Below are 25,925 nucleotides of genomic sequence, written 5' to 3'. Positions count from 1 at the left end.
TTCCTGGACCACTCTAGGAGCTCTCGAGGGACTAGTCTTGGACTTCAGTCCACACGTTTTGGGAGAGGGCCTTGGGGCAGGATGTAGGCCGGGCCTCGCTCCTCACCGTGGCAGTCTGTCTGTTTCCCCACAGTCCGTCCAGCCGTGGGAACGGCGGACCTTCCCGTTGGCCTACAGCCCCCAGGCGGAGTGTGAGGACCAGCTGGACGCGCAGGAACGGGCAGCCCGCTGCACTCGGCGCACCTCGGGCAGCAAGACTGGCCGAGAGGCAGAGGTGGCCCCCACCTCACCTCCTGCTGTCCCCCTCAAGAGTCGGCATTTGGCAACAACGGTCACAGCTCAGCGTCCAACTCACAGATGAGCGGGAGACGAGAATCTAAACAGACTCACTAACTATTGGCATTAAAGCTTCAGAAATCTCTGCGTTTGATATTCAAACATCATATGCCGGAAATTTTCACAGTTTTTAGTGAATTTAAGGAATTTAGATTCTACTTTGGTATTTTTTGTTTTGATTTTTGTTTTGTTTTGGTTTTGGTTTCCATGTTTTGTCGTCACACACCTGAGCACTTCCTCCAATTGGCAAACAGAAGTTCAGGATAAGACCCTGCTGGCCTGGTCCTGGCATGTCCTCTGCACTGTTGAATCACTGGACTTAGCGATGCTAGATGATCACCCCTCTCCTCGCACCTGTGGGCAGGGTGCACCAGCCAGGTGGGCAGAGGGGGTTGGGGAGGGGAGAACAGCTTGCTCTGGGCCCCGCCTTCTTCCCTCCCCTGCCATCGGTGGTGGCCTGGCCCTGCGCTGGCCCTCCTGGCTGGGTCCCCCTTGGCCATCTGTGCTAGAGCACCCCCACCAGAGCCTCTTGGCCATAATTGCCACCTGTTCTCACCGAGCTCTCAGTCGACAGAATGGCTTCCCCTTGTCATCCAGATCTTGGAGACCTAGTTAGGGTTTCCTCTGCATTTGGTCATCTCTGTTTTGACTCCTTAACTGCAGTGACCTAGCTGCGGCTGCTCAGGTCCCCGTCCTGCCCCTTCGTGCCCTGTTGTCTGCTCCCCGACACTGTCCACATACCTGTACGCACCAGTCCTTCCACTCGGGACGTTTTTACCACCTGTCCTTGTCTGTGACGGTAGGGTTAGGGCTACTTAACTTCATTCCCACTCCTCTGCAAACTGGGGGGTCAGGGACACGAGCAGCCATCTTCCCTGTATGATTCTGTTGTCACAGATGCATTTAGTTCCGTTTCCTTCACATCCGGTTCCCTGTCGGTGTCAGTTAGACCTTTTCCTCTTCCATGCTCCCCTTGCCTGTGGAACGTCGTCTGGTCCCAGCTGTGGTTCCCATCGCTCCCTCACCACCCCCCTTGGTTAACCTTGTGCCTGTCTCATGTATGATCACATCACCAAAAGGGGGGGCAATAAGGACTTCTTTATTTTTATTTTTTTTTGTTGTTGCCATTTTGTAATCGTATAAAAATAGTAGACAGACTGCTTAATGGTTGGGGTTTTTTCACAATTTTCAACATTAGTGATTTTTTTTTTTTGATTCTGTTTGCAAGTTAAAGGGTTTGTCATTGTTTCTTTAAAAAAACAATAATGCACCATATCCCTATGCATAAAGTGCTTCTTCTATTTATAAGGTTGAAAATTCTGAATAACCCTTTTAGCATTGTTAAAAAAAAAAAAACAAAAACAAAAATGGAAAAAAAAACCTTGTATTTTGTAAATATTTTCTTTTCCTGCTTTGAGCTGTGTATTGGCAGCGAAACATGTAGCTGTCTTTGTTCTATAGAAATGCTTTTCTTCAGAGAAGCTGATCTTTGTTAATGTCTTGATTCTGTTCGCAAAGCACAGACTAGTGCTTAAAAAAAAAAAAGGAAGGAAAAATTGAAAAAAAATAATAAAAAAAAAAGTTACAGAATGTTGTGTTGCCAGGCCTTTCTTGACATTGGACTGGCTCTGCAGGGCCATGGTGGCAACCCGGGCCCCTGCCCTGCTGAGCAGTTCTTGGGGAGTCTCCATTCTGTCTCTGGGCACCTCGCAGGGTCACCTGATGGTCACTAGGAAAAGGATGTTGTCGGGGGAGGTGGGGGGTGAGGGGACCCAGAGGACAGGGGATCTCCGTAGATAATCTTCTTGTTGGATGTAAGAGATAGATCGTTTGATCATTGCCTTTCCCTAGTGAGACCAGCAGTATGACATTTCATATCTATTCTGAATTGTTAAACTCTTAAGAGAGATACCACCTCTCGCTTTGTTTTTTTTCTTGGCTTCCCCCACCCCAGGGTTGGGGTCAGTGAGAATGTATATATACTTTGTAACATCATTTTTCTGAGGCGGCTCAGTGCTGGATTCTCTTTGTGCAAGACACGGAAGTGGGCAGGCCTGATCCCTGTTTACTCTCTTCCTTCTGATGGCAGTGCAGTCGATGCCACCAGGGAAGCCCCCTGTCCTGGCAGAGAAGCCCCTGAGTCTGGAGGTGGCATTTCTCTCTAGTTGCCCTGTCGCTTCTGTGGGAGCTTCTGCCCACAGGGGCTCAAGCAGGGATGGGAGTGGGGGGTGCATACAAAGTTGCAACTTTGTATGAAGATCTAAGGGTTCCTTGTTAGCGCCTTGACCTGATTACTAAATAATTCAGTGGGTTACGGTTTTCTGTTCTTGTTTCCTTTGTGGGCTACGCGGTGTTCCTGTCCTGACGCAGCAGACCTCTTCCCCCCCATCTAAGTAAGGATCCAAAGGAAAGAGGAAGGCAGATTCAGCTGGACTGACTCGCAGGTCTAGGGACCAAAACCGATCTCCCCCACTATCCCCGCCTGTCTGGTGGCAGTAGGCTGGCGTGGGTCTGGCGGACTGGGAGCACGCAGCTTCTTGAGCTCGGCCCCAGGGGCGGTGCTGCCGTTGTGAGTCGGACCGGGGTGGTTTGCGAGCAGCGGTCTGAGTCCGTGCAGAAAGAACAAGTCTGAGAACTCTTCTTGCATCTCCTGGGCGCGGGAGAGAGCTGTTAAGTTCTGATGTCCAGGTTTTAGCAACCTTGACATTTCCCTGTTCAGAGCCATGTTCTCGGGTTGGGAAAAGACTTGGAAATCCTACATCCTCAATTATTTTCTTATTTGAATCCACACACGGAGACCTTATTTAATCAGTAATAACTTTATTTCCAAATTCACTTTTACAGCAACAATCAGTGTAAATCATTTGTTAAAACACACAGTACACCATAGGGACATTCACAGACAGGAAGCTAAGCTAAGATGGTTTCATGTCCCTCCCCCCACCCTCAGAATTACCGAAGAAATTGTGGGACTTGCAAGTGCCAGAAATTGTCCTGTCCAACACTGCAAATTCACAGGGCAAAGTCCATTAGGAGGGGCAACTCTGGGCCAGTGCCCAGGGTAACCCTTTTCGAAGCTGAAGAGAAACCAGAAGTCTCAAAGCCACAAGCCGGTAGATGGGACAAGCTGACCACCTCCACCTCCGCCCTCGTCCCCACCTTGTTGGGTCTACTTGGGGACAAGATAGAAGAAGGTAAAGGAGGAACACTTGCAGCTGCCAGGAGGGCAGGCTGCGTGGCCAGAGCTGGCGGGAAAGGTGACAAAGAGGTGCCAGTGGCTTAGATGGAAGGATGCCAGGGTCTGCGGGAGGCAGGGCTGGGGGCCTAGGGGGCCTAGGGGCCCCCTGAGAGGGCAGTTGTGTATCCAGGCTCCTCCACGAGCCTTGCTGCCTGCGCTGGGCTGGGTGGGAGACAGCGCGAGCCAGCCGCCCGCTGCGCTCGGGAAACCTGGCAGGGGAGAGGTGAAACCCCAGGGACCTCTAGCAAACCGTGGGTGATCTGAAGAAAAGGGTTACAAGGTGGTTGAACTGCTACCCTCCAAGACTTCCCTCTGCCCTTGGTAACTATCTTACAGGTTCCTCCCCCCCTCCCCCCAGAAGCACGACAAGCAAACAGGATACAGTCTCCGCATTGAAGTCAATTTAAATGGAACTACTGATAAGTGAGTGGAGGGCTCGAAGGGACCAGGCGTACAGCACAGCCTGTCTGGCCCACCCAAGGGACACTGACCGACCGTGGAGGTGGGGGCAATGAGGGTGGCAGAGTGCCCAGCCCTGGAGCAGGGGTGGGGTGGGGTGGGGTGGGGTGGATTGTCCTCATTCAAGGTCACAAGCCAGCATCCCTTTGCAGTCTCCCGGCCAGCACTGACCCGATCACCCTAAACAGTGCTGTCTAGGCCGTCCCCAGTAGTCCATCCCACCAGGGAGACTGCAGGGCCCTCTGAGCAAGGCCCTAGGAATAAGGTATCAGAGCAGGCTCAGCAACTGCAGAACGGGCAGCCAGAGTCCGTGGCCACAAGGAGGGGCCGAGTGTCCATGAGCTACCAACTCTGAACCGCATTTCCCTTCTCTTCCTCAGGACCCTTCTAAGGACAGCTGGGACTCAAAGCGATGGAGAGCCTCACAGTGGTTAGTTCCGGGCCCAGATGATTCCTTGCACGGAAACCTGGTTGCAAACGAAGCCCTGGGCCCTGGAGAGGCGGCCCTTTACTCCCCCAGCCCCCAGGGCTGCCTGAGACTGGGCCCGAGGTTGCTGAATTTCTCTAAAGCGATTTTCTATGAAGGCGGTTCCCCTTCCCTGTGCTGGGCAAGCGGGGCTCTGACTGAGGCTTTGGGCCGGGTCCCCCCTCTGCAGTCAGGCGGCTCGGGCTCCCAGGGCTGCTCCAGGGCGGGCGCAACCCCTGCCGTGGCTGTGGGGATGCAGTGGGGAGACCCGGGCTGCCTTCCACAGCATTCTGGGCTGAGGAGGGGCTGTGGACCTCTCCCCAGCTGGAACTGGATCCCGAGACCCCCTCTCTGGGTTGCTGGGGGCTTCTGGCTGGGACCAGAGAGGGCCATCTTCCTGCTGCAAACCAGGCCGGCCTGGAGATCCGCCGCTCTCCGCCTTGACATTGGGAAACCCCGGCAGGGGCCGCGAGGGGGCGCCGTAGCTTCCGTCCTGTGCTCTAGGCCTTCCTCGTAGCGGAGGGTCCTCGGATGTCACAATCTGGTCTACTGTGAAAGCCTTTCCAATCGGGCGGCCCCAGCAGGGTAGAGACACACTGGTCCCCTGGAGCCGGGCCCCAGTGTGTGTGTAGGGGGGAGACATCTAGGACCCCCACGGGGTGGGGTAGAAACCTCTTCACAAGCATTTCAAGATACATGCGTCCTTTTTTTTTTTTTTCCTTTTCATGATCATAGTCACTCTGTGAATCCAAGCATAAACAGATCCGACTACAAGGCGACAGGATGCAGACGGGGAGGGAAAGGCGACGTCTATGTATATGTTCAGCTGCTCCAGCAGGACAGACGGTCGGCACTGCTTCCAGCTGGGCCGGGGGGACAGACCGTTTCCAAGGGGATGTGCTCCCCTTCTGGGGGTCCGCACGGGGGTCGGGCGGTGGCGGGGGTTTCTCAGAGGCTGGCAGTTGTGAGCTTGGGTGGAAGTGGGGGGGGGCGGGGTGTGGTGTGGTCCTGCCCAGGGGGCCTCACCTGCCTGTCCTGGTGCCACCTCTGGAACCGGGACAGCCAGCCTGCGGCCAGCTCAGCTCAGGAAGGGGGTCAGACCCTCATGGAGGAAAAGGCTCTCCAAGTAAACAAGGCAAAAACATCCTGGATCCTCCCTGAGCCCACCTGGGCTCACGTCTGTGAGGAGAGGTGGGGGATAGGAACTGAGGAAGGTCATCGGGTTCGTGGGGGACACACCAGTTGGTGAGCAGAGCTTAAACCAAGAGACCGAGGTCTCACCGTGGGCCCGGGCTTTGCCTCCACTCACTCACACCCCTCAGATGAGAGCAGGTGCCTCCCGCATCTGAACAACGTCCATTGCTGAGAAGGGGCGTGGTGAGGCTGGGGACTCGGGACATTGTGACACGATGAGGGGGACAGGCAGTGACTGGGCTCTGCACAGCAGACACACGGGCATGGCGGGTGGTGGGGGGTGGGGGAGACAGGTGGCTGCAGTGGCCGTGGGAGGGACAGGAGGCTCAGGACCCACCCACCGGAGCCCCGCACACCCAGAGATGCCAGAGGCCCAGGCTGGGGAGCAGGCGGATGCCCCCAGGAGGCACGAGTCCTTACAAAGAGAACCGGTTAGCCCTAAAGTCCCAGATCGGTGAGGTGGCCAAAATCGTGGCTGCAGTTCCAACCTTCAGAACTCAATAAAACAGGGTTTCTGTGGGGCCAAGGGGAGCCCCTCAGCTCAGGACCCCCACCCTGCAGGGAGGGAGAAAGAGGCCAGCACTGGGGACATCAAGGTCAGTCTTCGAGGAAGTGATCCGCAAGGTGCCACCCTCCCGCCAAACGGCCACCTCCTCCCACCAGCGTCCCTTCGTGGTATAGGGGAAGGACCGGAGTCTTGCTCCAGAGGGTGGCACAGTGACCCGCAGCAGACCCAGGGCCACCAAGCACAGGAGGCCACTTGGTCCAAGTTTGCAGTTTGTCCTTCCTGCTGCCCTTCGTGGCCAAGGGCAGCGGCTCCTCCCCACCAAGCCCCTGTCAGCCCCTCCCATGCTCTCCCTTCTGCCCTCCCCCTCCCCCCACCGGCTCTCCCGGGACTCCCTTTCCCTCCCCTCCCCCCCTACAAGGTTGACATCGTCCACAGCTCCAACATGGAACTCGGTTTCAAATCCTTTGTTGCTGCCGCTGCCTCTGTGACACCCCCAGGATGGGGCAGAGAGGGGACGCCCCAATCCCTCGAGATGCCCCAGAAGCAGCTTGCAGAGCCTCTCCACCCTCTTCTACTCAGAGGGGAAAAAAAAAGAATCAAAAGGAATTGCCCAAGGAAATGTTGGGTGTGGCCATCTTTTTAAATGTTTTTAAAAATATTTTATTATTATGAGCCCACCCATCAATTTGGAAAGATGAAATTTGCTCTTTTTCCCGTCACTGATTTTGAAGTCCCGAGCCAGAGCCGAGTGACAAAAGCAGGTTAAGTGCTTAACCGATTAACCGGTCTGTGAGGAGCAGCTGGGGGAGGGCAGAGGGCGAAGGGCCAGATCATTATTCTTTTTTTTTCCACACTCTCTCCTCTCCACGATTATTGACCGCCCCGGGGGCCTGATCACAAACCCTGCTTGGCCAGGGAGGCGGACACTTCGTCGGCTAGCGTGGCGAGCTGGGGCGAGTCTACCATGTCGATGCTGCCCGTGGAGGACACGTTGCTCAGGTGCCGCGGAGATGTGTCCCCAGACACCACGGGCGACTTGTACACGATCTCCGCCCCGTGGTCGGTCTTGGCTTTGGCATTCTCGCGGAAGGTCAGCTTGTGGGTTTCGATCTGCAAGAGAGGTGGTGAGCGAGGGTGAGCGAAGCCCCGGAAAGGGGGGCAAGCCTGGGCCTGCCTACGGGCTCAGGAGGGGGAAGGGAGCCGTGGTGGTGGCGGCCGGGGCCGTGTGATCTCCTTTCCAGAGGGGACACCTGCACACAGCTGCCTGTGTGCCACCCGCTTCCCTTCTCCAGACACAGTGACCATCGTTCGTGTCTTGTGTGTCCTTCCAGAAATTCCCACACATGCACAAACGTGATCTATGAGACATGTGTCTGTGTATTTAATACACAGAGTGACAATATCACATGCTTTACGCTTCAGTCTCTTGGCCTAATAACTTCCATTATTGGCCCCTGGCTTCCCCGATGCTTGTCCCGCGGATCATTCTACCGTCCTCTACGAAAATGCAGCTGCTCCCCGGAGCGCGGGTTTTCGCACTGTTCCCGCATCCTTGCTGATCACAACACTTGTCCGAGTACCGGCCTGTGCACGGCGTTTCACACACAGGGAGATGCATCCTAGGAGCAGAATGGCTGGAAGGTCCAAAGCCAAGTGCATTTGATTTTAATAGATACTAACAAGCTGCAAATGAGAGCATGAAGGAGGGGCGCCTGGGTGGCTCAGTCGGTTGAGAGTCTGCCTGCTTTTGGCTCAGATCATGAACCCAGAGTCCTGGGATCCAGCCCCACATCGGGCTCCCTCCTCAGCAGGGGGTCTGCTTCTCCCTCTACCCCTACCCCCTGCCTGTGCTCTCGCTCTCTCTCAAATAAATAAAGACAATCTTAAAAAAAAAAAAAAAAAAGGCATGAAGGAGAAGCCAGAGGTGGGTAAGGGACACCACCAGAGTCACTGCTGGCCAGCCACGAGCCACACACATTCCTCGCCATCGCCGGTGATGGGGGTTGGAGGGGGGGGTTGGAGGCAGCAGCTGTGGGCAGCACTGGCAGGTGGGCTAGAAATCCTGCCGTGTTGAAGTTCTTTGTCAAGTACAGAAACAGGAACATAGCCAGAGGCCCAGAGGTCTTTGCTCCACAGGAGACCCGGGACACTCAAAGCATCTGCTAGAGACATGACCAGCTTATAATCATCCCTGATGAGTCCTGACGTGGTGGACACAGGAATTCCCTGCTCTTCTGGGCCCTGGGACCGTTGTCCATTTGGTGAAGCCAGGAAAATGTATACGCAGGCATGTGCTCGCCCACCCACAATTCCTCCGCACGATTTCGGGAGTCCTCGGCCCCGGGGGTGAAGAGCCCCCGTTGTAGGGGGCGTGAATGTGGGTTTAGCAAAAAGCCAGGCTCCCATTTACGCTCTACGGGTATCTTGTCCATTTTGGTGCAGTGCTTTGCAAAAACAGCCCTTCCCTATCACGGTATTTGAAAGGCTGTTGGGACATAACCTTTGATAAGAGCATTAATGGTAGAGTCTTGAAGGAAAAAGCGATAGGGTCCTGGGAATGTCCCCAAATCTCCCAAACTGGAAGGGGCTCAGGCGTCAGGGGCCCTGTATTCCACTGCTCGTTAGCAGTTTTGCTCATCACATCAGAAAGTGGGGGACTCAGTCCGATCAGGATAGTGTCTTCTGGGTGGGGGGCCAGGCCCACCCTTCTGAGCCTGCACAGAGGTGAGTTAAAATAAGTTCACACTCAGGCCTGACTCGGACTCACATTCTTAGATGGCTACAAATACCCGTAACCTTCCAGAACATGGTCTCATCTGGGTCTCCCCACCACCCTGGGATGTGGCTATTTCTGTCCATTTTGCTGATGGAGAAATGCGTGCAGAGCCCTCGCCCATCCTGCCCAGGGTCACACCTCCAAGCAGAGTCAAGCCCAGAGCTTTGCTCAGGACACAGAAGCTTCCAGGGGTGGGCGGAGACCTTCCCTCACCCAGGGAGTCACCAAGGCCTTAACCCAGGGAGGGGCAGGCCTAAGTTTGCAGCCTCTGCTTTAAGACCATCCCAGGAGGTGCTTCTACAAAACTGTACCGTAGGGCCTTCCCCTCAAACACAACATGGGGTGTGTCTATCGAGAAGGCCCGGTGCTGACCCAGGAGGCACTGGGGACGAGGGGCGGGGGTGGGGGGCGATTGGCTCAGCCGACTCCCGGCTGCCATGTCCAACCAGCCGAGCCACCTTGGGCAGCACACTTTCTCAATGCTGGGCTAGGTCTCAGAGTCTGTGCCCATTCTGGAAGCCCCCCTTCTCCTTCCCCCACAGCTCTGTCAGCTGCTGGGAGGTGCTATAAACTGGTAGAAGAGCCGATTCCAGAACTTCACGGCGGGCATGCGTGGGAACCCCCCCAGAGGGCGTTTTGGCTGCATTTCTGCAAAAGAGGAAAAGGGCAGCCACGAGCCCACATCCTGTGACGCCCCCAGCAGAAGCCTGCTCAGGGCCACACGCATCCTCTTGTCCCCCTCCCCCACGCTCACACAGCGAGACCCGGAGACTCGAGAAACTGCAGGGATCCCCGAGATCTCGGGCCAGCAGCCTCCCCGCGGACATTTCTGTGCCAGACAGGCAGGTGCTCTGCAGGAACCTGGATTTCAGCAGCATTGTTTTGCTCTAACTGCCTAGTGACCCATTTAGAAAATTAGGTTATGTTCCCATGACTTGTTCGTGGTGCGCTGGGGCGGGCTCTGGGGCCCCTGCCTCCTTGCGCGGATGCTTGCCAGCCGCCGGCCGACTGCTGTCGCCGAGGACTGCGGCTCTCACCTTCAAGGGCACAGACGAATCCTCTGGGAGCTTTCGAAACTCCAGGTGCCCAGGCGGCCCCTGAGACCCATCAGAGTCTGGGGGAAGGGCGGGGGGACATCAAATCTGGCAATCACAGTCCTGCTGAGAATCCCCATCAAGCCGACCAAGACAGGCCCCTCGGCTTTCCTCCTCTGGAGAACGGGACCAGGCTGCGAAAGCGTTCACGGCCACATGCAAGTGCAGCCTCCTCCCCACCCTGCCCCGCTTACCTTTTTATTCCCTCCGCCAGGGACGTGGGTGATATTGTCCAGGGACCCAATCTTCGACTGGACTCTGTCCTTGAAGTCCAGCTTCTCCGACTTGACTTCCACCTGGCCGCCTCCTGAAACAAGGCACATGGGGCACGGCTCCTTGAAGGAGGGCAGAGCGCGTCATGCCGGGAGGACGCCCGCCTCTCCGAGGGTGTAGGACTACCCTTCAATTAGAAGGTGCTTGGGGCCCAGGTAAGCCCTTCCAAAGGGCCTGATGCCAGCTTGCTGCATTTCTCTCATCACAGTGGGCATCCAATATTCGCTCAACAAACGCTTCCTCCTTTGTTACCGCACAGGTCTCGGACAGCTCAGTCCGGGAGGAACGGCTCCGCACTCTAAGCTTGCAGAGAGTGAAGTCTTTCTATGCCAATGTCCCGAAAGGAACAAGCTCTTTGAATGAAACTAAATGGCGAAACGCATCCTAACCAAACCAGGGCCCGGACCCTTCTCCTTCCTTGGATGCTCAGGGCCGAGCCCAAGCATGGCGGACACGGCCTGGGGAAGTGACTAATGCCGTTCCTTTCTGGAGAAAGGATAAAGCCACCTGAGAAAGCAGCTCCCAGCATGGGAGGATGGTGGCCCCAGGCGAGGAATGGTTTTCACCGGGAGAGACGAAACCCCCATGGCCTGTCCCAGGGAAGCCAGAAACCGATGCGACACAGTCCAGACCACGTGTCTGCCGGCCTTCCCTCCCCACGGGAACGCTTCAAGCAATGATGCCCCTCTGAATCGGGCTTAAGGCAGAAGCCCTCACTCCCGGGCAGGAGTTAGAGTCCACATCAGCGCTGGACAAGACGGTAGCCATCGGCCATGTGTAGCTACTTACATTTTAATTTTAAAAAATTTTTCATTTCATCAAATGCACTAGCCTCATTTCCAGGGCTCAACAGCCACACGTGGCTGGTGGCTATCAGACGGAACAGAGCAGGTCTAGAACAGTCCCACCATCGCAGAGAGATCTACAGCTACTAGCTCTGGCTTCTACATGGTGTGGGACGGGGAGGGGAAAGGCAAGCATGGCAGAGCCCCAGCAGTACTATCTGTTGAAACAAAGTCACAGCAGGAGCATGGCAAGGGCTGGTGAAGTGGCCCCCCACGTGGGCTGGGGACCAAACAAGCCAGCCTCCGGGAGCCAGATCAGGCCCTCCCCCAGCTCCAGAGGCCCTATGTGCACCTGTTCAGAGAATCACAAGCTGGGGTCAGGACCAGCCTCTGCCCTCTCTCCTCGAGTTGCCTTAGCCAGCACAGCACCTGACGCAGGAGTGAGACAGGGCAGCCGCCTCTCCCGGGACCCAGCAAGTTCCACTTCCAATGTCCCCCTGGCCAGCCCCTCCCCTCCGTCCCTCCCAGCCACTTCAGGAGAAGGCACCCCCCAGCCGGTCCTGCCCCCAGCCCCGACCTTCCCGCCTTCTGTAGGGGCTACCTGGCTTATGATGGATGTTGCCTAATGAGCCGCACTTGGAGGTCACCTTGCTCAGGTCCACTGGCTTGTACACTATCTGCACCTGGAGGTGAGACGATGAGCGAGAGACAGAGAATAAAACAGGATGATTTCACTGTGGGCGGCACACCCTGAGAAGCAGCTGTGTCCGGCAGATCGGGCCCTGCTGGGACTGCGCTTCCTGGCGCCCCGAGGAACACACCCCTCGTCATGGTGGGAAGCTGCATCTTCGGACTTCTGCCAACCCTGCCCCACACGGGGGGAGCCGGGTCTTCACAAAATAACAGTGGGACCGGAGTGCTCTCGTCCCTCAGGGGGACACAGGGAGCCTCTGTCACGGGGCAGAGCCCACACCGCTGGTTTCAAAGAGTCACTCTTCCCTGACGTGACACAGACACCACAGTAAGTGGGGACAAAGCAGAAGGGATCTGTGCGATCCGTGTGTGCGACATTTAGAAAATCTTGTTGCAAAAGCAGGGAAGCTGGGTCTGCTGGTGGCTGAGCCTCAGAGAGGAGTGGGCAGAGCAGGCTCGGTGGGGGACTTGCTCCCAGGACAGCCTCCCACAAATCCCAGCACCGCAGCGGGAGCATTGACTGTCAGCAAGCAGGACCCAGAGCCAGCCGGCACCTGGGTACACAGTGTCCTGGACATTTGGGTTCTGTAGCCCAGGGAGCAAAGCGATAGGAGATGGCCAGGCGGCACAGGGACCCACTGGGACACACACAGGTAGGGGAGGCCTTGGGGCTCCTCAGAAACATCTGAGGGCCCAGCACGTGGCTTGCCCTCCAGAGCGGGTGACAGCTCCTGAGTGAGCCACCAGTCCCAGCCCAAGGAACAGTTCCCTGGAGGAGACACGCCCACAGCACCCCCCATAGCCATGGCGGGGGAGGAGGGAATCCCTGGATGGTCACTGACGGACACTTCCTAAAGCTGCCAGCAGCCACCAGTGTGAGGTCACCCTGTGGGTACAAGAGGCCAGTCACCGTGGAGTGGGGAGTTGCCTCCCACTCCTTGCCCCTGGGGTGACCCAGGTGAGAGATGGCCTGGAGCCAGAGAACCAGAAAAAAAAAAAAAAAGGAGATCTACTTCTGTCTAAATCATCTGGAATGATTCCAAATTATTTTAGTGAATGCAAATCGTGCTGGCATTTGCCATTTATTGATGGCGAGTTGAGCGGGGCTGACAGGTGCCCCTGGCCTGTGTGGGGTGTGCGGAGTGAGGCTGGGGGGGCGGGGCACAGGGTGGCAGCCACGCCTGGGAGGGTGAGCGGGGGCGGGGGAGGGGGACGATTCTGAGGGAGTCAGGTCTGGGAGCTGGCGCGTGCTGCACGGGGCGCCGAGAGGCTGGGAAGGAGCCCCTCCCGGCCTGGGCCAGGGAACAGGGGTGCAGGAAGGCAGAGGAACCTGGACGGGCAGAGGGAAAGGACTGCTTGAGGGCAGGAGGCCAGGCCAGGCGGACTGGAGGCCAAGAGAGGGAGGAGGCCAGGCCTGGGAGTGGAGTCCAGAGCCAGCCGGGAGGTGGGGAGGGTCCCGACATGGACAAGGAGCGGAGTCTGCCTGCTGGGAAGTCACCACCAGGCTCGGGAAGGGAGGGCAGCCCGCCAGAGGCGGGGGCCCAGGCCCGCCGTCTAGCACCCCCAGAACACAGGAAGCTGCTTGGAGCCCCCCAGCCACCGTCCACCAGGAGAAGAGATTTCTGTGAAGCCCTTACTGCAAACCAGTGCTCAAGGCCAGCCTGAGAAGTCCTGGGCTCTCTGCCAGCTCCTACAGGTGAGCCGCAGGCAGGCAGAGCGCGCAGGTCAGACAGAGGGTGCCCCCCAGCAAGGCTCCTGAGGTCCTGGGCACAGCCAGCAGCTGTGGGAAGCTACAGTCTCCCCAGAACTCAGACCCGGAGGAGCGGTCTGCTGTCTGTGGCCCCCTGAGCCCCACAGCCTTGGCTGTCCCCACACACCTGCCACCAGCTGACCAGACTGGTCACATCAGAGAGCCTTCCTCCCCGGGCCAGAGCCCACGTCTGCAGCAACACCAGCACTCCAGAAGTCAAAGCTGCCACCTGGAGCCCAGGGGCGTGGGCAGTCCCCACACCTTCCCTTGGCTTCTGGGAGCAATGGGACCGGAGCGCAAGGACCGGGGACACAGAGGGGACATGGAGCAGACACCAGTGAGGAAGCGTTACCGAAGCGTCATGCAGCAGCGGTGGGAAGCACACGCTAGTCCCGGGACCAGCGGCGGGGTCCGGGTGCTCAGGGTGGGGACAGCGGCACATTGCAAGAATAAACCTCGGGGTGGGGGTGGGGGTTTGCTGGACACAGGGGTGCGGCCCGGGCTGGGTATGTTCTGGAGAGAGAGCTGGCCAGGGGCTGCCACCATTCCCCAGGCTCCACTAGCCAGGAGTGAGATCCCTGCTCCCGGACCCAGGGAGGGGGGACCTCAAAGGGGCTTGGGCCTCCCGCTGAGATGGGTTTAAAGGTTGGCTGCCAGCTAACCGAGAGGCAGGGGAGGGGGCCGGGGAGAAGGGGTGCCCTTCCTCTGGACGTCCCTACTGTGTGTGGCCACCAAGAGGCTGGAGGGGGTCAGCAGAGTTGACAGAGTGGGTGGGTGAGCAGTGAGGATGCCAACCCCAGATCTCAGGTCCTCACCCACTGGGGACTCCGGTGCCCCCAGGACATTTGGAGGAAGCCAGACTGAAAAGGGTACAAAGTGGCGTTTTTCTGCAACGCCTGCCCGCCCCGCCCGCCTGAGGCAGGGTCCCCTGGGGCACTGTTTTGGGCTCTTTTGCACCTGATGGCTCAGCCAGGGGTGGGGCTGTGTGTAGCCCGAGCCCAGGTTTGGGGACCTGCTCGTGCCTTGCAAATGCGGGGTGCAAACATTAACAGAGACTGGACGCACGTCTCGTGGCCCGAGGCAGGACAGGAAGACGCTGCGTCTGCTTGTCAGCCCAGGCGGGCCAGCTGTCCCTGGGGCTGTCAAGGTGAACCTGCCACCGTCACAGGGGAGGAGGGGACCGAGCCCAGACTTGGGTGCCACCACCTTCGGCCCAACCTCCCGCGGGCTGTGGGGCTTCCAGGGACCTGTGCTGGATGGTGGGTGGCGCCCCCACCCCCCCAGGGTGTTACAGGGTGAGGACCCGGTCTCTGGTCTGGGACAGAGAGTCACCAGCTGGTGAGCAGGATCATCTGCCTTTTCCCACCCCGGCAGCCTGCACTGGCCAGGGGACCCACCGGTGCTGGGGCAGCCTAGGCTCCCCAGAACAGTGGGCACAGTGTGGGGAGCCTGGGCTACAGGTACCGGGGACACAGGTTGACCCTGAACCGGGGGATGGTTTATTCTCTGCAATGTCTCGCGAGCATCTACACCCACGCTGCCTCTTACGAACAGCAGTGGGGTGCGGGGAAAGTGTGAAAGTACTCACACTGCCGCCTCCTGGCACGTGTTTGATATTATCCTTTGAGCCACACTTGGACTGGACGTTGCTAAGATCCAGCTTCTTATTAATTATCTGCACCTTTGATAGCCAGAGAAAAGGATGAGTGACACACCACGCCCAGGACCCCCCGCCGGTGCTACCGTCCTCCCCCACCACCAGCTTCGTGGCCGGGAGAGGCGGCGCCAGGCTGAGGGCAGGAGGCCTGAGTCAGGCCTTCCCAGGGGCGCTGCCCCAGGAAGGCTTTCCAGAACTGCGAGGGCCCCACCGGGCAATGCTGGGCCTAGAAAGCACGTCCACCCGGAGGCCATTCGCACCCCCCCCCAGCACGTCGGAGACCTATAAACCCCAGCTGAGCGTCCTCCAGGCTGGGATGGAGTGAGATGTGCTCAATTATGTGACCGAATGAATAAATAAAAGAGAAACAAAGTCCCATCCGTGTGCCCGAACATTCTCGAGAGCTCTCTGTGCCTGTCCTCAGAGCTGGGAGGCACTGGAATCACCTGCAGAATTTTTTTACCCCACCCGGACCTAGAATTAGCATCTTGGTCTCTGTGCTTCTGGAAAGCTCGCCCGGGGCTTCGTAGGGGCACTCGGCTAGGTGTGAGAATCGCAGGGAAGACACAGAGGGCTCTGCGGAGAGAGACGAATCCCGGCCTCTCTTTGTGCGAGACATCACCTTTTCAGCGGTGGCTGATTTTTACTCAATTTGTCTAAAAACTAAAATACACCGACAACCGTGGCAGAGAGGAGGAGAGTCTGGTGGGCCTGAGCGGTGGTAACATCTTCATCCCCGGCTCACTCCCTGCTGGGAAGCCGTGTGCTTCTCTTCCGGTTCCCTTCACTTCTGTTCTGCGCAGAGAACAGCCACCAGCTGGCGAGCAGGAGCTCCCCAGTAAGAACCAGTTGCTCTCTGGAATTCACGAAACGGCACCAACCTCTTCGATGTGGCCTTTGGGAACGCCAGCCAGGCTGGAGTTGCTGCTTGGGGGACTTGGGGCCCGCGAGGGTGGCTGTGTGTGGGGGGCAGGGGTGTTGCAGAGTCCTGGCCTGGCTTTTGGGGGGAGAAAGGTCCCAAACCCTGACCCCAGAGCCAGAGCCAGCCCTCAAGGTCCTCCTCAAAACGAGGAAACCAGGACACAATGGCAAAATCTGTCCATCCTATCTTTTGTTGTTCAAATGGCCTTTCCTTTATTAAATTATTAGTTATTAAATTACATTGGTAGCAGATCATGTTTATCATTTTTAGATGTCCTTAGCCTGACAAAATAAAAACAGAGTAAGCTTCTCTTGGACCCCATCCCATTTTTTTTCCCTAACCTTACTGGTCCGGCTCGAAACACCTGGTAAGCATGCACCTGCCCACCTTTTTCATTCTCTTCTATGTTCCTTTAAAATAAAAAGCTATGTTTTTTTTTTTTTTTTCCATTAGAAAGGTAACAAAACATTATGATTTTGAAAAACAGGTCAAAAAAAGCAAAAAACCAAAACAGTTTTCTCATTACCCTAACCCAATAACAACCAACTTTTCATTCTGTTCCCTTGAAGTCACAGATCTATAAATAAAACTACATTTAAAGGGTCTTATTTACATAAGTAGCATCATCTTCTAAGCATTTGTCTTATCTACAGTCATGAAAAGCATTATTTTAAATATGTCATATTCCATTTTGTGACATCTGTGTGACCAGATATTTATTTTAAATGACAAAAACAGTTTCACCATGAACATCTTTCTGCAAGGAGTTCTTTCCATAGGATGGATTATTTTCATAGCAGAGTCCCAGAAGAAGAATTTCTGGGTCAAAGTTATAAATATTCTAAAAATTCTCAGAATAACTCTCCAAGAGCCTTTCTAAAAGGGTCGGATTAATTTACCCCATGAGCACCATGGAAAAAGTCAGTTTTGCCACACGGCTGCCAGCGCCGGACACTTAAAGATTTGGTTTGCTTTCTTTGACCAAAATAAATGGGACTGCATTGTTGGCTTATTCTGCATTTAAAAAAAAATTATTATTATGAATTGTCCCTTTGCCCCCTTTTTGCTGGTAGGTGTATATTTTTCTACAAATGTTTATAAATTTAGGCTTTGTCATTTCTTCTGTTTTTTTTTTAAAGGATTTTATTTATTTTTTTTGATAGAGATCACAAGTAGGCAGAGAGGCAGAGAGGAGGGGGAAGCAGGCTCCCTGCTGAGCAGAGAGCCTGATGCCGGAAAGGACCCCAAGATCATGACCTGAGCTGAAGGTCATGACCTGAGCTGAGGTCAACCCGCTGAGCCACCCAAGTGCCCCTACTTATTTTTTAAGAGAAGGGGAGAGAGACTAGGAAGCAGGCTCCCTGTCCAGTGTGGAGCTCAACACGGGGCTCCATCTCATGACCCTTAGACCCATGACCTGGGGCAACATCAAAAGTAAGATGCTCGGGGAGCCTGGATGGCTCAGTGGGTTAAAGCCTCTGCCTTTGGCTTGGGTCATGATCCCGGGGTCCTGGGATCGAGCCCCGCGTCGGGTTCTCTGCTCCGCAGGGAGCCTGCTTCCTCCCCTCTCTCTCTCTGCCTGCCTCTCTGCCTGCTTGTGATCTCTCTCTCTCTCTCTGTGTCAAATAAATAAAATCTTTAAAAAAAAAAAAGTTAGATGCTTAACTGACTGAGCCACCCAGGTGCCCCTCTTCTCTGGTTTTTTAAATGTAAAAACCAGTCCTCATTTAGCGGTTGGGTAAATATCTGATTCCACATCATCTTCCTCACCTGCCCTGCCCCTAACTTGGTGCTGAGGAGACCATCTGAGGCCCCGAGGGGTTCAGCAACCTTCTCACATCAAGACCTCACTATGGGCTACCCACGTGACAACAACACTTCACCCCAGCTGTCCTCAAGCTGGGTGTCTCAAACACCAAGGACCAACGACCCTCTCTCTGGGTGGACTCCGAAATTCTCTCCTGCCGGGGAGGAGATGTAGGGCTCAGCCCGGGCAGGAGCCAGGAGCCAGAGCAGCAAGTGGGACGGTGCCGCCCCTTGGCACAGTGTCTCTGAATTAGCGCACTCCACCCTCAGATTTTAAGGAGTGCGACCCGAACGCCCTCTGTCCCCACAGAAGGGTTACATCATGGTTTACTCATCCCTTTCCAATGGTTAAGTCCCAGAAGCAGACTTGCTTGCTTTCACAAAAGGCACTGGGGCTGTCTAGTATTAGAAAACACACACACACACACACAAAATACTAATACAACAAAATTAAAAGGGTAATAGTCAAAGGAGGAGAGGTCCTCAAGACTGACGATGAGACGGATCACTAACTACCTTGAACTCTCAGCGTCCTGGAGATCAAGGCAAAACAGGGACCATGAGGAGCTCCATAACCCTTATCTGACAAAGAAAACTCACCAGTTTTGCTACAAAGATAACCTTGTTTTCTGAACTAATCCATTTAAGAAACTCACCAAATGAAGTTAGTGATATTAAGCAACAAGATCTGCAACGTACATAGACTTTTTTTTTTTTTTTTTTAATGTGGCTTCTTCTTGTTCCAATCCCACAAAAAGGGCAACAATTTTTTTTTTTTTTGTGGGATTTGGCAGTAGACATAAGGATATTTACAAAGAAGACCTGAATTACTGTTAGTCGTCAAATTAAGTCAACACCCATTACGAAGTGTTAGATTTTCAGAAGGGAGCTAAAAGGGTTGGCTTTATGAAACTGAAATCCAGAAACTTAATTTCTCAGCTACAGCCACATGTAGGACTGTTGAGCCTCGGCTCTGGGCAGACACTGAGAATCCTCATCAAAGGAAAGAACGATGTTTTCAAATCTCCAGATTTTGATTCAGGGGACTCACAGTCAAGGGAGAAATTCCTGCAGTCGGGGTTGATCCAGGAGGAGAGGCTGAGGTGGGGCGGGGAGGAAGAGCACTCCCTTTGGTTTTGTCCATTTCCTTGAGGACCTGAAGCTGTGCCAAATGCTCCCCAGGCCTTGATCTGACTCAGTGCGTGCTCAGAGCTCTCAAGATGCTCCAGGTGGCCCAGTCCTCCCCCCAGGAGCTCCCAGTCCGGCCCAGGGTCCACCGGCTGTCCCTGGCAAAGCCTGTCTCCAGCATGGCCCTGGTGCTGGCTGGGCCCAGCCTGGCACCCCTAGAGTCGATGTACGGGGTACATCTTTAATATGAAGGGATTTACACAAGCTTGTTGAGAGGTACAGATGCCGTGCACAGGGAGAGGTGCTTGGAGGGCCTGGGAGTTACAGGGCTATCCCCAGGGAAGGGTCCCAGCCTGGTTCGGCAGGGCCAGGCCCCTCAGCTCAGCTTCAGCTGAATCCCTGGCCCTGATCCAGGAGAGGCAGGCTATCCCAGGTACAAATGGACTTAACTGACTTCACGTAAATGTTCTGTGTGCTTTTTAGGAGAGAACTGGGACCCTGTTGCTAAATATAATGAATTTTAAAAATACAGCCTTCAGTGCTCCCGCGTGGAGACAGACACAGCATTCTGCTGCCATCTTGTGGCCACCTGGAATATTGCAGCCCAAAGCTCTGGAGGATGGAGGGGGAACCCTTTGGCTCTCTTGGTTGGTTTCTGTCCTGCCTGGGGCCCAAGCATTGCAGGACTGGTCTGGACATCCTCAGAGCCATAGGCTCCGCCCCAGTTCTGACCAGGAGGCCTTGGCCCCAAGTGAGCTCCATCTCTCTCCCACTCTGGATGGTCCCTGGGATCCCTGTGCTTCCCTCTGTGCTCAGTCCTCAGATCTGCGTAGCACAGGAGAGCCTAGGAGGGGTCGAGGTCAGAGCCAGCAGGTGAGAATCCAAGTCTCAGCGGGGACTGCACATTGAGAACACCTGGGGAGGCTCCCTGGGAGAGTCTGATGGGCCTGGGGAAGGCTCTGGCACTAGGATTTTTAGAAGAATCTCCTACCTCCCCCACCAAGCCTCCCCAGGTGATTCTCCTGCAGTCAGGGAGGAGGGCCGCTGCCCCCGGGAGCAGGCACGTGGGTCTGCGGTGCTGGCCTGCCTTGCCTTCTCCCCCAGCCTTTGGTGGATTCAGCTGATTCTGTTCAAGTAGCCAAGTGACTATCTGCATTTTCCTTTAAAAAAGACTTCTGGAGGGGCGCCTGGGTGGCTCAGTGGGTTAAAGCCTTTGCCTTGAGCTCAGGTCATGATCCCAGGGTCCTGGGATCGAGCCCCGCATCGGGCTCTCTGCTCAGCAGGGAGCCTGCTTCCTCCTCTCTCTCCCTCTCCTCTCTGCCTACTTGTGATCTATCTGTCAAATAAATAAATAAAAAGAATTCTGGAATCTTCAAGCAATACCTACTCGTAGTAGCAAATCATGAGAACAGAGTAAAGTACAAAGCAGAACACGGATGTTTTACATTTTTTTCCCCCAGTCACTGATCTACGTCGATCCTGGGTATTTTCAGTCTCTGCAGGTTTTTCAAACTGGGCCCTCTCGCTTCTCCTCCTTCAGGGGACCACCTATGCAGGGGGTCAGGGTACTCGTCAGACTCACAGTGCCGGCCCTTTTGCTGTCGAAATAAGCTCCCACTGAGCCCTTACTGTCTGGCGGGCCCCAACGATCACAAGGAAAGCTCCAGAAACCTTTAGTCCAGGCGTTCTGAAAGCCCTCCCCAAATCCCACGTGCCTTCTTTCCTGTTTCCTGGCTCCTCGTTTTCTCTGGAGATTACTGTTCCTCTTCGTTATGGCTGAGGTTTTCTTTGTTTCCAACAATTTTCTAGGTTCTCCATGGGATTTAAGGGAAGCTGTTCCTCCTCCCTAGGCCACTTCCCTGCGCCCTACCCCACGGAGCCCCAGATAAAGTGTTCCTCTCCCCTTGAACCCCTCCAGTATATGTGAGGCCATAGGTCTGCGCCCAGCACGGTGAGGTCTTAAGGAGGGGAGACTGGGCCACCCAGAGCCTTAGGTCGCTGCCCCCATCCACTGGACTCCTCCCCCACTGGTGGGCAGCTGTGGGTGCGAGGGGCAGATTCTGGCCCCGGAAGGGTCCTCAGTGGGAAATGCTCCGCCCTAGCACTGGGGCCTGTGCCGAACTGTTGGAACAGGGCCAGGGACACCCACGCTTTCCGTGGCAACCTCAGAGGAACTCAGGGCTTGGGGGGGTGCAGCCTGGGCTGATGGGGGTGCGGCTGGGGCAGGAAGAGGTGGGTGTTTGCTGGTGTGTGACAGCCCACAGGCAGCGGCAGGGCGGGGGGGCGGTTTGCTGATGGTGAGTTTCTCTCTTGCAGTCATTGTTGTCCTGAGACACTGGTCGCAGCCCCACAATCTTCTCACAGGTGCAGAGCCGGCTGTGTTGGCGGGGGGAGGGGGGCTGTTTTCCCTTTTCCACCATGAGGGGCCAGTGGTCCCTCTATGCTGTGTAAACGGCACACGTGGGACTTTCATGGCGCTGAGGGAGGTGTGCGGACACCCGTGGGAACAACCCATCCCCTTGTCAACCCTCTGTCCATAAAGCTTCACAGAGGGGTCAACTTCAAGCCAACACCCCAGCTGCCCCAGAGCCCCTTCTGGAAGGACGCAGGCATCTTTACAAGGAACAGCCAAGGCAAACACCACAGAAAAATAAACACGGGTCTAGCGCCAACCCTGGGGACCACAGACCGGTGGCCATGAGCCCTGGGGCTCTACCCGGAGAGGCACCCAGACCTCCCAGTGGGGCAGAACTCTTCGGGACCCCAAGGATGGGGAAGGCTGAGGGGAGGCCCTGAGGCTCCGCAGGGAGCAGAGCTCAGGGTTTCAGTTAAGGCACCAACATAGACAGAAAGCCCTGAGACACCCTCCCTTCATGGTGACCCAGGCCCCAGCCAAGAGGGACATCCATAGTGCCAACGGTCCCCGTTGTGGGGGGAGACGAGTGGCTCTGACTGGAAAGGGAAATGCTGGCTCTGGGTTCTATAACGTTCCCCCAGCACAGCAGGAGGATCACGGGTGCCCAGACGGCCCGAGTCTGGGAGGCCCAACACATCAGCGCCTCAACAGTTGAGTCCTGGTCCCCCGCACACAAGCCATCTCTTCTCCCTTCCCCACCCCCACCACCAGTACAGGGTGGGGGGCAGGCTGTTTAGGGTTGCACTGTGTCCCCCCAGATTCATATGCTGATGTCTTAACTCCCAATGCCTCAGAATGGAACTGCATTTGGAGATAGCGCCTTTCACAAGCTGGGCCTCCATCCAGTATGACAGGGTCCTTTTGGAAGGGGAGGCTAGGACAGAGAGGCACCCAGAGAAAAGCCCCCGTGAGACACAAGAAGGCTGCCATCTACACGCCGAGCAGAGGGACCTCAAAAAAAAACCCAACAACAACAAAAAAACAGCCCTGCCGATACCCTGATCTTGGCCTTCTGGCCTCCAGAACAGTGAGCAAATACACTTCTGTTATATGAGCTGCCCCATCTGTGGTCTTCTCTATGTCAGCCTTGGGAAGCTTCGACCAAGCTTCTACAACGGGGGGGCAGGGGACAAGAGGAGAAGGAGGGGGTCCAGGTCAGTCGCCACCTCCCGCCACCTTAGGCCTTTGGAAGTTCACATTTCTCCACCATTAGGGAAACCAAAGATTTCATGAGTGCCCATGTGCCCCCAAAGAACCAGTTGTTCAAAAGGGCACCCCAGATTCCCCCAGAATTGAGGATTAGAGAGAGTGTTAACCTAGAGAAATGTCCAAGGAACGCCAGAGAGACTCACCTACAGGTTGGTCGTGTCATGTTCTAAACACGAGACAGGATGGGGAACCTCTGTGGGTGCCCCCGGGTCACAGAGACACACCCAACCTCATCATCAGAGGGACTGTCCGGTCAGCAGGGGCTCACACAGGGAAGGAAAGAACCAGTGCTTTCTGTCCCCTGAGCAGGGCACTCACAGTGTGGTGGTGACCCCAACACAGAACTGAGCCAGAGCTGACTTTCCTTGAAAAGGAAAAGGGTGTGAGGGGACGGGTGTGGGCAGGGTCACTGCCCGCCTCTGCCGCCGGCGTCCTGGGGCCAGCCCCTGCCCGCGCGCCCTTACCTTCCCGCCGCCTGGCTGGTGTTTCAGGTTTTCCGTGGAGCCAATCTTGGATCTGACATTCTTCAGGTCTGGCATGGGGACGGGGGCGGTCTGCAGGCGGCTCTTGGCCGAAGACGGCGACTTGGGTGGCGTGCGGACCACAGCCACCTTCTTGGGCTCCCGGGTGGGCGGGGTTGGCAGGGACGGGGTGCGGGAGCGGCTGCCAGGAGTGCCTGGGGATCCAGGGCTGCTGTAGCCGCTACGATCCCCGGATTTCCCCGATTCACCTGGAGAGACAGGAGGTGGTGAGGCCAGCACTTGGGGCACGGTGGGAAGGAAGAAAAGACTCTAGGGGCTGCCTGTCCCGGGGGGGCCCACGCCCAGACCCAGCGCTGGTTAGGCAGGTGGGAACCAGGTGGGAGGTTCCACTGAGCCAGTAGGAGGCTGGCCTTGTCTCGTTGGGACAGAGACTCCCTGTCTCCCGGGGGGAAACCGAGCTGTCACCAAGGACTGCCGGGTACCCTTTCCAGAGGGGACCAGCTCTGCGCCATGGCCCTGGCGTCAAGAGACTAGGTCCAGCTAGCTGTGTGGTCTCAGACAAGTCACCTTCCCTCTCTGAGCTTACGCGCCCCAGCTGGAATGTGGGAATAACAACCAAGCCCACGGGGAGGGAGGCCTGGCACGGATGCGTGCAGATGTGCTCTGAAAAACTCTAGTGCCATCCTCTGTGGCTTTTCCTTGAATAGGGGTGACATGGTGACAGGACCAGGGGCCACCTTTGTCTGGCTCTATTAGACCCTTTCGGCAAGTTCCAGGCCCCTTTCCCAGCAGGCCCTGCACAACCTCCCCAACCCTTCTGCAGTATGTGGGCTCCAGAACAGGACGCTTGCCCTGTGTGCACCTGTCCGCAGCTCTCCCGACAAGCCAGGCCACCTTGTGCCGCCTGCCCTGCCCTCTCCAAGAACTCCCTGCCTCCTACGCCGATGCACGGTGGTCCATGCATCTTTCCCCACTGCGAGGAAGCTGCTGGGGCTGCTCTTTCCCCAAGACTCAGCCCCTGCCCCGGGAACCATGTGTCCCAAACCGGGAACTGCAGACCCCACCCTGGAGAAGGGCAGCTCTTGGCTGGAAGTGCCCGCAGCAGCGAAAAGCCAATTTCTCTCATCAGGAGGAAGGGAAAGTCTTGCCATTTTTAGAGTTTCCACGTCTGACCCTAAGGTCATCAAGCTCCGTGGCAACAGGACAAACCAAGCTTTTCCTCCCTTTCCACATCGGAGAAATGATGGACAAGGCCTCTGCCCCAGGCTCAATACCCCCACACCCCTGCTCCTGCCTCCAGGCACAAAGGCTGACCACAGTCACTTGGGGGGTGACTGCAAATCCCTTCTGTGCCACTTAATGGCAAGACTGACCCTGGACGAGTCCCTCAGCCTCCTAAGGCTGCATCCTCATCTGGACCGTGGGGAGAGTGGCCACAGCCCACAGAGCTGACCTGAGGGCAAGCATCCAGTACAGAGGGCAGCGCTCACCGCCCTCATTAATAAATGCCAGTGGGAACTTCACACGTCCGTGCTTCCTGCCCCCTGCTCCCCGAGCCTCGGCCCAGGCTCCTGAGAACGCGCGTGAACAGAAAGGTCCGTCAGACCAATGCATCTGCTTAAGCCACAAAACGCGGAGCAGGAATTCGGAGGATTCCACGTTCAGGTTCAAGAAGCAGGTCGTCTCCGCTCTCAAAACCTAGGCCAATGGACAGCCACGCACGAACAGCGAGCACCCACAGGGAGAAGCAGCCCCCGAATTACCTCGCTCGGATTTGGCCCCCGCAGGGGGTGGTTTTCTCTGCACTTGCTTGGTAGCTTAAAAAGAAAAATCCACAGGGAGCCTCATTATAACCAAGCTTAAACGGGGCCTCTGTGAAATTGTTAATCATGCTGCCGGCGCCAGCCAGGCCGCGGAGCAGAGGCGAGGGAGGCAGGGAGTGTGTTCGGGGAACAGGGGTCCCGACCCCTCCGGGTGGCAGGACACAGGTCGAGGTGGCCCACAGAGGTCAGCCCCCGCCGCAAGCCGCCACCCGAATGCAGGTAAGACCCAAAGAGAAAGGCACATTCTTGTTCCCAGTGCTGTGAGTTGTGTGAGTCAACAGGCTTGATGCCAAGGGAAGAAAAGCAGGATGAGAGTCGCGTGTAAAACCCAATCCCGATTCTGTGAATTAGCCTTATGCCGCATGAACAGGAACGAGCCACCCAGCAGGTTTTGGTGAGCTGAGCACCCCTGCAGGAAGCACCCCAGGGCAAAGGAGGCAAACATCACCGCATGCAGATAAGATAGAGGGCTCTGAGCTCTGAGCTGTCCCCCGGGGGCCCCCGCCCAGCAGAGAGACCCCCAAGCCAGTGCCGGCTTCTCTAGGCCCGTGCAAAGTCCTCAGACTCCCGGGCACCTCCCCAAAGCCAAGGCAGGCCAGATGCCCTGAGTTCCTGTCCCCCAGGACAGTGCTCCTGGGGAGGGAGAGGGAGAGGAGCTCGGCCGGGCTGTCTCCCAAACCCAAAGAGGGCAACTATTCTTTCTAGGGCCGCCGGGAGCAGATTTGCTCCACGGAAGGCTGCTCAGGACTCAGAACTAACTAAACTTGACTTTCAGGACCACTGGGGGATAGGGCAGCACACAGGTGCCCAGCCGAGGGCTCGGGGCTGCCAAAGGGCCCACTCCAGCAAGTCCAGCGGAGCAGGGGCCGCAGCTGGTGTGAGGACACCCATGGGGACCCAACTGGGCGGC

General features: G+C 56.3%; 2 protein-coding genes across 35 annotated transcripts in view; one reads left to right on the top strand and one right to left on the bottom strand.

The window, feature by feature from the left end:
* Positions 1–1,926, top strand: part of KANSL1 (KAT8 regulatory NSL complex subunit 1) — a 182,916-nt gene extending 180,990 nt beyond the window's left edge. For all 5 annotated transcript variants that reach the window (XM_032321011.1, XM_032321013.1, XM_032321015.1 and 2 more), the window contains one exon: positions 134–1,926. In XM_032321011.1, coding sequence (XP_032176902.1) covers positions 134–361 — 228 coding nt within the window. In that variant the 3' untranslated portion in view covers positions 362–1,926. The remainder of the gene's footprint in view (positions 1–133) is intronic.
* MAPT (microtubule associated protein tau) overlaps positions 1–25,925 on the bottom strand; it is a 115,943-nt gene that overhangs the window by 13,616 nt on the left and 76,402 nt on the right. For 13 of the 30 annotated variants that reach the window (XM_032321020.1, XM_032321024.1, XM_032321016.1 and 10 more), the window contains 6 exons: positions 24,956–25,009; positions 23,175–23,440; positions 15,161–15,253; positions 11,731–11,812; positions 10,266–10,378; positions 3,140–7,311 (listed from right to left, as the gene is read on the bottom strand). In XM_032321020.1, coding sequence (XP_032176911.1) covers positions 7,096–7,311; positions 10,266–10,378; positions 11,731–11,812; positions 15,161–15,253; positions 23,175–23,440; positions 24,956–25,009 — 824 coding nt within the window. In that variant the 3' untranslated portion in view covers positions 3,140–7,095. Of the gene's footprint in view, positions 1–3,139; positions 7,312–10,265; positions 10,379–11,730; positions 11,813–15,160; positions 15,254–23,174; positions 23,441–24,955; positions 25,010–25,925 lie in introns of those variants that run through there. The other 17 variants (XM_032321045.1, XM_032321018.1, XM_032321019.1 and 14 more) reach the window with 4 other exon arrangements.

The sequence above is a fragment of the Mustela erminea genome, chromosome 18 (assembly GCF_009829155.1).
Source record: "Mustela erminea isolate mMusErm1 chromosome 18, mMusErm1.Pri, whole genome shotgun sequence".
NCBI lineage: Eukaryota > Metazoa > Chordata > Mammalia > Carnivora > Mustelidae > Mustela > Mustela erminea.
Note: the sequence above shows the minus strand (reverse complement) of the source record. Positions and strands in the feature narration are given on the sequence as shown.